Here is a 10,209-nt window from a genome sequence, read left to right as displayed (position 1 = left end):
GTGGGATTCCCAGGACCTCCAGCAGTCGGGGGAGGGTGAGGACACTGGAGAGGGGGGACTCCCAGTCCATACAGAACCGCAGCAGCCCAGAGAGAGGGAATCCCAGAACGCCAATGTGGAGAGACCAGAGAGGGGGAACTCCTGGGAGAGGCTTTTTTGGGGCTGAATCTTGGTGTTCTGGAGATTTTTATGGATACCAGATGTCCAGTGACTTCTAAAGATGGAATTGGACAGGGCGACGTTCAAACCCAACGTAGTCATCCCTTGTCCTCTAAACCAGGATTTCCCATTCCCAAACCTTGGCCAGATGGAGGAGGGGGCTGTGAGGAAGAGGAAGATGCCCAGGGACAGCCAGGCAGGTGAGGAGGAAGTCACTGCCCCTTTCCTGCTCTCTTCTCCTCCATCTCCCAGCCCAGCATCGCCCCTGACTGCAGGACAACCCTGCTGCTGACTCTGTCCTGGTAGGGATGGATTGGGGGATCTCCTTGCCCTTCCCTCTGGCATGGAGGCAAATCCCAAATCCTCTCCCTGTCCTTCCTTCCCTAGACAATGAGCTGAGGAGAGAGACCAGGGAAGACAAGTCCTTATGGCAGAACCTCATGCAAGAGGCCATTTTGAGCAGCTCCATGACCCAGGAATCCAACCACGAGGAAAAGCTCCAGAGATGCTGCACAAGGAGGGGCTGCAAACCCAGCCCAGGGTGCTCTGAAGAGCAAAGACCCACCCTGTGCCAGGAAGTTGGCAAGAGCTTCAGCAGGAGTTCTGAGCTTGAGATTCCTGAGAAGCTTCGTGAGACTGAGAAGCCCTACGAGTGTGGGGAATGTGGGAAGAACTTCAGAAAGATCTCCCACCTTATGGACCACCATCGGATCCACACAGGGGAGAGACCCTATGAATGTGGGGAATGTGGGAAGAGCTTCAGCCGGAGCTCCACCCTGATCCGTCACAAGAGGATCCACACCGGGGAGAAGCTCTATGAGTGTGGGGAATGTGGGAAGAGGTTTCAGACCAGCTCCCATCTCCTCAGTCATCAGCGGATTCACACACAGGAGAGGCCCTTCCGCTGCCCTGACTGCAGGAAGGGCTTCAAGCACACCTCCACCCTCATCAGGCACCGGCGCATCCACACCGGGGAGAGACCCTACAAGTGTGGTGAATGTGGGAAGAGCTTCACCTTCAGCACCAGCCTGATCTGCCACCAGAGGATCCACACCGGGGAGAGGCCCTATGAATGTTCTCAGTGTGGGAAGAGGTTTCAGAGCAGCTCCAATCTCCTCCTGCACCAACGGATTCACACAGAGGAGAGGCCCTTCTGCTGCCCTGAATGCAAGAAGAGCTTCAAACAGAACTCCCACCTCGTCACCCACCAGATGATCCACACAGGGGAGAAGCCCTATGAGTGCTCCGAGTGTGGGAAGAGGTTTCATACCAGCTCAGATCTCCTCAAGCATCAGCGGATTCACACACAGGAGAGGCCATTCCACTGCCCTGAGTGCAGGAAAGGCTTCAAGCAAAACTCCCACCTCATCACCCACCGGCGCATCCACACAGGGGAGAGACCCTATGAGTGTCCCGAGTGTGGAAAAGGCTTCACCCAGAGCTCTCACTTGGCCAAACACCAACGGAGCCACCAGTAAGGGAAGCTCTGCACAAGCCCCGACTGCAGGAAGAGCTTTGTCTTCTGCTCCAGCCTTATTACCTAAAGCCTCATGGTTTTACTGCTCTTTGGGAGGGGTGTTTGGTGTTCGGGAGCTATTCTGGATGATTCAGTGCTTCTGGGTATTTGGTACAGTTTCTTCCACCATTTTTTTTAATGCCAGGAGGGTTCATCCAGTGCCTCAAAACCACCCAATTCCACTGTAAAGTACTCAATCTTACCCCAAAACAGCTCAATCCGTGCCTCAAATGCCTCAATTCCACAGCCCCTCAGTGTGAGATGGCATTGGAAGAGATTGGGCAACGTGGGATGCAGTTCTGTTGGGGTGATTTGGGCATTAGGTGGGGCAGGATGGGTGGGATGGGAATTGGAGGGGTGGAATGGGGGAAATAGGGCTTGGAAAGAGGGTCTTGATGTCCAGGAGGGGTGAGATGTGTTGGGGTGGGGATTGGGACTGTGGAGCAGGGTCTGGAATGAGACAGCCAAATGTTGGGGTTGGTGAAGGGAGGGGAACTTGTTCCTGAATGGGTTTTTGGGTATTATATAACAGGATTATTTCTCATGAGCCTTGAGGCAATAAAGATAAAGGCAGTTCATCCTTTTGGTGTGGTGCTGTGTGTTGGAATTTAGGGCTTCATTTCTTGTTATTGTTGTTACTATTATTGATTTGTTATATTTATTAGTGTTATACTTCTAAATCCCACCCATTGTTAACAGTGGCTGGATGGCAGCTCACTGGGAAGATTCCCTTCCTTCTCACAGTGGGATTGAGCTGTAGTCACTTCCAAGTTGGCAGTGGCTTCTAAAGATGCAAAGTCCTGTTTATGGTGGTTTTGGTGTGGTTTGGAGCTGGGGAAGGGTCTCATCCCCTCCCAGAGGTGCTCTGAGCCTGCTCTGCACCACATCTGCACTTGTGGCACCTCCCAGCTGCCCTGCCCTGGGGACATGGCAGGACTCCCTCCTGCCAGGGCTGAGGCTTTGCATGGCCTCTCATGACCCCTCATGTCCAAAGCTCTGTGCTGGCACTGTCCTGAGCGCCAACATCACTGCAGCCCCACGGCCTTTGCTGTCCCCCCGTGTCCATTCCCTGTCCCCAAGTCCCGCCCGGCTCTGGCAGCAGCAGGAGCCGCAGCGCAGTGGGCGCCAGCCTGGCCCAGCCGGGGCTCCCAGCAGGAGCAGCAGCAGCACTGCCAGCCCTTCCCAGCTGCCCCTGCCTTGGCTTCCCCAGGGGTTTTCCCAGGGGAATTCTGGAGTAAAGCAACAATCACCCACAAACTGGTCACTGGGCTCAGCCCTTGGCCTTTCTGCTTCCTCCAACCAACCCAGGCTTCTCTCAGCATTCCAGTTCCCTGCTCAGAGCCTTTGCCTCCCTGCAATCCTGGCCCCAAGGATCTGCTCTCACGAGTCCCTGGGGAGCCTTTGGTAGTTTCTGCCCTCAGTGGGGCCCACTGTATCTCCAAGGGACTTGGAGTTTTGCTTCTGACTCCTTGAGCAGCTTCTTCCACCTTCTCTCAGTCCTTGAGGGTCACAGACTCAGCCCCAAATCCACCAAAATACAAAAAGCCCTCAGGAGTTCTTTGTCTACCTTCAATAGTCTTCAAGTTTTCAGAGCCTTTACATCAATTGGAGTCAGTCTGAAGTTCTATTAAGGAGGAAGATTTCAAAGCGCAACCCATGACTTTTCTTTAACGTCAAGGAAATTTTTTTTTTTTCCCGTTCCGAAAAGACGTGATAGAAGCATTCCCAAAGTGACTTTGATGCAAAATGTCTCCCTAGGAGGCCTGGGCATGTAGAAGAATGAGCCCCTTGAGGGCTGACCCTGTTGGGACAACCTGCTCCTCACCCCCAACCTCACCATGGCTGACATTGCCCACCTGGCACTGACATCCCTGTTCCCTGCATCACAAACTTGTCCCCTGAGCTCTGCAGCTGGCTGTCCCAGCCCGTTGCTCCATGTCCCACCTGCTCTCCTCAGGGCTCTGCCTGCACACAGGCCCAGGAGAAGTTTTCCTGTTTGTGAGGAAAGAATGGAAAAGCCTGATCAGGTTTCCTAAACAACAAACCCCACTCAGGAACTACATGCTCAGTACAGGCTGCCTCTGATGATGTCACCTTTCTACAAGGGACAATGTGACCAGAAGTGATCTCTGTAAGCAGAATTCTCTGAGTCTTGAAGCAGAATTCCCTCTTCCTGTCCTGTCCCTTGATCTCTGTTGCAGATGGAAGTTGATGGTGCCATTCTCACCTTTAACCCCTCTTTTGAATACAAACAGATGTGTCCAGCTGTGTTAAGCAGGTGTTGCTCAATGTTTATGCAAAGCTTTTGTGTTCCCAATGGAATCACAGAGATTATTGTGACACTTTGGGGCCACATGGAACCATGGAGACCAAAGTGACACTGCAGGGCCTCCTGGATAAAGGGAGACCATTATGACTCTGTGGCACCTCATGGAACCAAGGGGTCATTGTGACACAGTAGGGCCTCATGGAACCCAGGAGTGAATTGTGACACTACAGAACCTCATGGAATGAAGGGGACACTGTGACACTGTGGGGCCTCGTTGGAACTCAGGAGACCATTGGTGACAGAACAGGAGCTCATGGAACCTGTGGGGCATTGTGACACTGCAGGGCCTCATGGAAGCAAGGAGACCATGGTGACACTGAAGAATTTCAGGGAACCCAATATCCGTTGGAACACAGCAGGGCATCATTGGAACCAAGGAAACATTGCTGACAGTATGGAAGCTCATGGAATCAATGGACATTGTGATAAAACAGAGTGTCATGGAACCAATTGTCCACTGGGACCTTGAGGATCCAAGGAGACCATGGTGACACTATGGTACCTAATGGAACCAATGGACCACTGCGACACTGCAGAACCAACACAGCTGCCGGACCTTGTCACCTGGCCCTGCACAGCTCCCACGGGAGGCATGGCAGAACAGCACCCTGGGAGCCTCGGGAATTGCCCTCTGGGATCCATGGTGAACATTGCAATGAGCTGGAATTCCAGTTTTCTGCAAGGAAAAGATGTTTCTGCCCCTGAAGGCAAAGCTCTTAAGAAGGAGCCAAAAGCCACGTGGAGCAAGATCTTGCAATGACAATTCACTGCCAGCCTTCATCACTACATCCATGGTTGTTTTAGCTCATGGATTGGGAACAAAAATCAGCTGAGGGTCTTTGGCTTGGAGCTGCCCTGGCTCCAGACCAGATCAGAGGTTTTCAGAATATCAGGTGAGGTCTCACCTGCAGGTTGGGCCCTCTGCTGGGTCAATCAGGGGCTGCTGGCACAGGGCAGTGAAGTAAAGGGAAATTGTTCCACCAGCGGTGAATTTTGGCAAAAACTGTGAAACAGAGACCTGAGACAGCAATAGCAACAGGTGAAAGGTGTGTTAGAAACAGGGCAAGTTCTTCTCAAAATTCAGTGATTTAGTCTGTGGCCTTGCTAGAAGTGTGTCACCTACACTGTTTCCCTGAATTCAACACATCTTGACTACTAATGGATGCCTTTTTTTGGAATGGACAACAGACCTTCATGTGTGCAAGACACAAAAGCAGATCAGAGGAAACAAATTTGAAAGTTTAAAAAATAAAGGACAGCCACTGACAATACTGCATGAGATTTTTTAACACGATAGTTTTTCTTTTATTTAATCTTTGGTCAGTATGTATGTTGCTTCTAACCACTTCTTTATGTCTTTTAAACCACAGGTATTTATCAGAGTTTCTTTTTAGCATTTATTATGTATTTTGAACACCATGTTCAACAGACTAGTGAAATTGAAAGTAGTTTTCTATCTCAAATGGACAGAAAAACTCGTTTCTTCATCCAAAAGAGACTGAACCCTGTGTGTTTGGCATCACATCTCGCACAACAGGTCCCAGTATCTCCACAGGGGATTTTGGCCCTGGGGCAGCTGAGGTGATGTTGACACCCCTGAGCACAGCCATTCGGGCTGGTGTCCAAAGGTTTGGAACCTTGCAGATGTTCTTTAGCAGCAAAGTTTGTCTCTATTCCATCTGTCTTTATTCCCTCTGTCTTTATTTTGAAAGGAACAAGAGGGAGATGTCTTTACACACAAACTGCAGGGCCTGCTGACAGATGAGGCCAGACACTTACAGGGGAAGGAAGCAGTGGGAGGAGCCATATATTCCAGAGGATTTCCATGAATTGACAAAGAGTGTTACTCACCCACGGCCGTGCTAAATCCTTGGACTTAGAGAAAAAAACAGAGACCCAAAGAAAAAGCAGGGGAGAGAATGCACATTAGAAGGAAGTCTATATTAGGCAACTCGGGGAGTCTGTACTTCTTAAATACCTCAGCCAATGGGGAAAGAGAGAGGGAAATACAGCTGGTGAAAAAGGAGGCTGTGTCCTCTAGCAATTTGAGAGACCCCATGGGTCTTTATTCAAATAAAGGTATAGGACTCCTCAGTCTCCTTTTTGAACATAATCCTCTGGTGTTAGTGGATTAATATTCTCTGACAGTGAGGTTATGGAATTTGATGGAACCAAAGCTCCAGTGTGACTCAGTGTGTCCTCATGGATCAGAGGAGACCATTGTGAAGCTGTGGAATCTTATGGAGCTAAGGCTCTGCTGTGACAAAGCAGGGCCTCATGGAACACAGGAGACCATAGTTCAGTCATGGTAACTCAGGACAGCAAGGCTCCAGTGTGTCACAGCAGGGCCTCACGGAACCCTGGAGAGCATTGTGAGGCTATGGAACAATATGGCACCAGGGTTCCACTGTGACCTGATGGAACCTCATGGAAGCAAGGGACCATTGTGGCCCTGCAGAATCACCATGGGCTGCAGGTGGATTTTCTGCTGTGTCCCGGCATGCAGGTGGACAATAAGGCCTGAGGCAGCCTGCCAAGTGTCCAGCTGTGCCATGGGTGTGGGGGAAATTTGGGGGGACCCCCTGCATCCCTGGCACCACTTCTTCTCCCAGCTGGATCTAGAGCTGCTGGGACACTGGGAGAGGTCCTGCTGTTTTCCCCCTTCTCCCTCCCCCACCCGTGCACAGGATTCAGGGCACTTGGAAGCCATGCTGGGGGTGAAGTTGGGCTGGCTTTGGGAGGGGGCTGGGACAATTTCGGCTGGCCTTTTTGGGGTGTCCCGCTGTAGCCCCCTAATCTTGCTTCTCCTCTGGGACCCTAAATATCACCCTTGCCAGTCCCTCCTGTGCTCCCAAAGCCCCAAGGGACACTCCCGATTGTTGTCATCCCGTGTCCCCCCAGCTCTGCAGCTGCCAAAGAGGGTGGGCCCAGAGGGGCAGCAGCCAATCCCGAGGTGGCAGGGAGGGGTGGGGCAGGAGGAGGCGGTGCTGCACTAACAGCCCAAGAGCAGGGTGGGCTCGGCGTGGGGCCAGAGACGGTTGGGGGGCCAAGGGAGGGCGGCTGAGCCAAAGCACTAATGGCTCTGATGTCAACTGCACACCTGAGGAGACGTGACAGCGTGGGTTGTGACATCACAGGGTGGATGTGTGACATCATAGAATGGTTTCTGACATCACAGGGAAGGTTTTTTGACATACCAGAGTAGGCTGCGACATCATAGAGTGGGGCTGTCTGAGGTCGCTGGGGAGGTCACTCTGCCCTGGCCCCACCTCACAGCTCCCCCACAGAAGTCCAACGCTGCTCGTGCACAGCAGGGTCCCCTGTCCCCCCAGGTCCCCCCTGCCCCCCAGTGCCACAGCCTCACCCAGAGGATGTTCCACGAGATCGACCCCCAGAGCCTGACACGGGGACAGGGGAGACAGGGCCCTGGGGGGTGGGACAGGGGGACAGGGACCCCCTAGCAGCATCCCCGTGTCCCTCAGGGCTCCTTTACCCTCTTATGAATGAGTGCTTGAGAGCACTTAAAAAATCCCCAGCAAGGGATCAGCAAAAGCCAGATTTAATATTAAGTGACAGCACAACAAAGTTCCTCGGCAAGAGTCACTCTGCTCCTGACTGGACAGTTCAGGCACACCAAGGGAAAAAAGCAACAAAAAAATCAAACAAAATCCAGGCAATCAAACCAGAAATGTACTGAGAACTGTCTCTGTTTGTGTGTTTAGGTATGTGTGACTAAAGGACAGTGACAACAAGGATAAAAGGAATACGGCCTAAAATCTTAACATCTCTCAAACTTAGCAATACTTAACTTATACCTATGACTTAACAATTGAGAAAAAACAGTACTTAACAGTACTTAAATTCACTTATAACCTATAGATTAACAATTTACAGAAGAATAGTAGTTAACTTAGCTCCTAACTTATATTAAACCTGGAATTATGGTAAGGCACCTGACACAACACTGACTCAGAGAACTCTAATACTTCAAGTTATCCAGATTTTGAGAAGAGAAAGTTAGGAAAAGAGACACAGAGAGAGAGAGAGAGGGAGGGGTGGAGATATTCACGGTCACAGCCTTGGATCCAGCTCCATCTCAGCTGCTGTGAGCTCTGGGGTCATGGGACGTGTCAGTGTCACACACCTGTGTCACAGGCTTCACCTGCTCTGCTCACTCTCACAGGTGGGGTTTTTGGGGTGCCAGAGGCTTGGCAGCCACTTTGGGGCTGGACCAGAGGCTGCAGTGGCTGGGGTGGGGCAGTGACAACCCCACCTATGCAGAACTTGCCCTGCAACCCCAAACGCACACTCCAGATGTTTGGGGCCATCCAGCATTTCTCTGCTCTCCATGGGCTCTGGCTACAGCTCTGACCTCGTGCCCATGGCAACGACCCCGGAATAGAGGTCTGCTTGAAACTGCACCCAGGAAGCTCCCCAGGAACTAGGGAGTACCCCAAAACTGCTTCCAAAATGTGGGATTCCCCAAAATCCCTTCAGGAGCATGGAATACCACAAATCCCCCTCAGAAGCTGGTTCCTCCTCCCTTCATCACCCCCAACCTTCAGCTGTCTCATTCCAGACCCTGCCCCACCCTCCCAATCCCCACAAAAACCCATCCCACCCCTTCTGGACATCAAGACCCCCATTCCCAAGCCCCATTTCCCTCATTCCACCCCTTCCAAACCCCTTCCCACCCAGTCTGCCCCACCCAATGTTCATCTCACCTCTCCTGATTTGCATCCCACTTTGCCCAATCCCCTTCTAAGTCTATTCCACCCTGAGGGGCTGTGGAATCGAGTAATTTTGGGCTGGGATTGAGTGATTTTGAGTGGCATTGAGTGGTTTTGAGGTGACAGATCGATCCCTCTCATCTTTTGGAGGGCAAAGCAATGGAGAAAGCTACACCAAATATGCCCAAATCCTCCCAAATATCACCCTGAATCCCAGAATCCCCACAAACACTAGTAAGAAGTGAGGCATTAGATGTCTTTAATCAATTTGTTGATTTTCACCACAGTTTTGTGTGTTTTAAGGGATGAAGATCAATCAAACAAAAATTAGGGCCAAAATAACAGGACCACCATTCAGGTATATTCCCAATATGGATCCCCAGGTCTGTTCCTAATGTTGCTCCTCCAGTGGGAATGGAAGTTGGATGAGAGGATAAAGCTCTTCCTGCAGTTGGGACACTTGCAAGGTCTCCCTTACTGGTGGCTCCGTTGGTGTCGGGTCAGGTAAGATCTGTCTGAGAAGCTCTTCCCACACTGGGGGCACTCATATGGTCTCTCCCCAGTGTGGATGCGCCGGTGGGTGACAAGGTTGAAGTTGTGTCTGAAGCCCTTCCCACAGTCAGGGCAGCGGAAGGGCCTCTCCTCAGTGTGAATCCGCTGATGTACGAGGAGATTGGAGCTGGTCTGAAACCTCTTCCCACACTCATGACATTCATAGGGCCTCTCCCCTGTGTGGATCATCTCGTGGCGGATCAGGTCAGAGCTTTGGCTGAAGCTCTTCCCACATTGCCCACACTCATAGGGCCGTTCCCCAGTGTGGATCCGCTGGTGGATGATCAGGTGGGATCTCCACCTGAAGCTCTTCCCACACTCCCCACACCTGAAGGGCTTCTCCTGATCATGAACTTGCTCATGGACCACAAGCTCTGAGCTCTGCCTGAAGCACCCACCAGTTTCCTGACACAGGGTGGATCTTTCTTCCTCAGAACACCTTGGGCAGGGTTTGCATCCCCTCCTCATACTGGATATCCAGCGCCTTTCCTCCTCATTGGACTCCTGTTCCATGGAGCTGTTGAAATCAGCCTCTTCCACAAGGTTCTGCTGTGGGGATTTGTCCTCCATGATCTCCGTCCTCAGCTCCTTGCCTTGTAGGAAGGGCGAGGAGAGGATAGAATTTGGCTATGTGGCAGAGGGAAGGAGAAGGAGATTCCCCCAGTGCACCCCTGGAAGGATGGCATTGGCAGCAGGTGTGTCTTGAAGCCATGGGAGATTGTGGGCTGAGAGATGGAGGAGAAGAGAGGGGGAGAGGGGCAGTGACTTCTTCCTCACCTGTCTGACTGTTCCGGGATATCTTTGTCTTCCTCGCAGCCTTCTCCTCCATCTGGTCAAGATTTGGGAGTAAGAAATCCTGGTTTGGAGGAAACAAGGTGTGAGTTGATTGGGTTGGGGGTTCCTCCTGTCCTAGTCCATCTCTA

At 51.7% G+C, this 10,209-nt stretch overlaps 2 protein-coding genes across 2 annotated transcripts; one reads left to right on the top strand and one right to left on the bottom strand.

Annotated features, from left to right (window-relative positions):
- The first annotated feature begins 599 nt into the window (after positions 1 to 599).
- On the top strand, positions 600 to 1,637 carry LOC146424084 (uncharacterized). The gene has a single exon (XM_085043961.1). The coding sequence runs from the start codon at positions 600 to 602 to the stop codon at positions 1,635 to 1,637; it is 1,038 nt and encodes a 345-aa protein (XP_084900087.1).
- Positions 1,638 to 8,824: 7,187 nt separating this feature from the next.
- LOC146424083 (uncharacterized) lies at positions 8,825 to 9,862 on the bottom strand. The gene has a single exon (XM_085043960.1). It carries the CDS (start codon positions 9,854 to 9,856, stop codon positions 9,209 to 9,211), a length of 648 nt encoding a protein of 215 aa, XP_084900086.1. The 5' UTR covers positions 9,857 to 9,862; the 3' UTR covers positions 8,825 to 9,208.
- Positions 9,863 to 10,209: the final 347 nt, after the last annotated feature.

The sequence above is a fragment of the Lichenostomus cassidix genome, unplaced genomic scaffold (genome assembly GCF_008360975.1).
Source record: "Lichenostomus cassidix isolate B80296 unplaced genomic scaffold, HeHo_3.0 HiC_scaffold_719, whole genome shotgun sequence".
Classification (NCBI taxonomy): domain Eukaryota; kingdom Metazoa; phylum Chordata; class Aves; order Passeriformes; family Meliphagidae; genus Lichenostomus; species Lichenostomus cassidix.
This window is presented reverse-complemented; position numbering and strand designations above follow the sequence as displayed.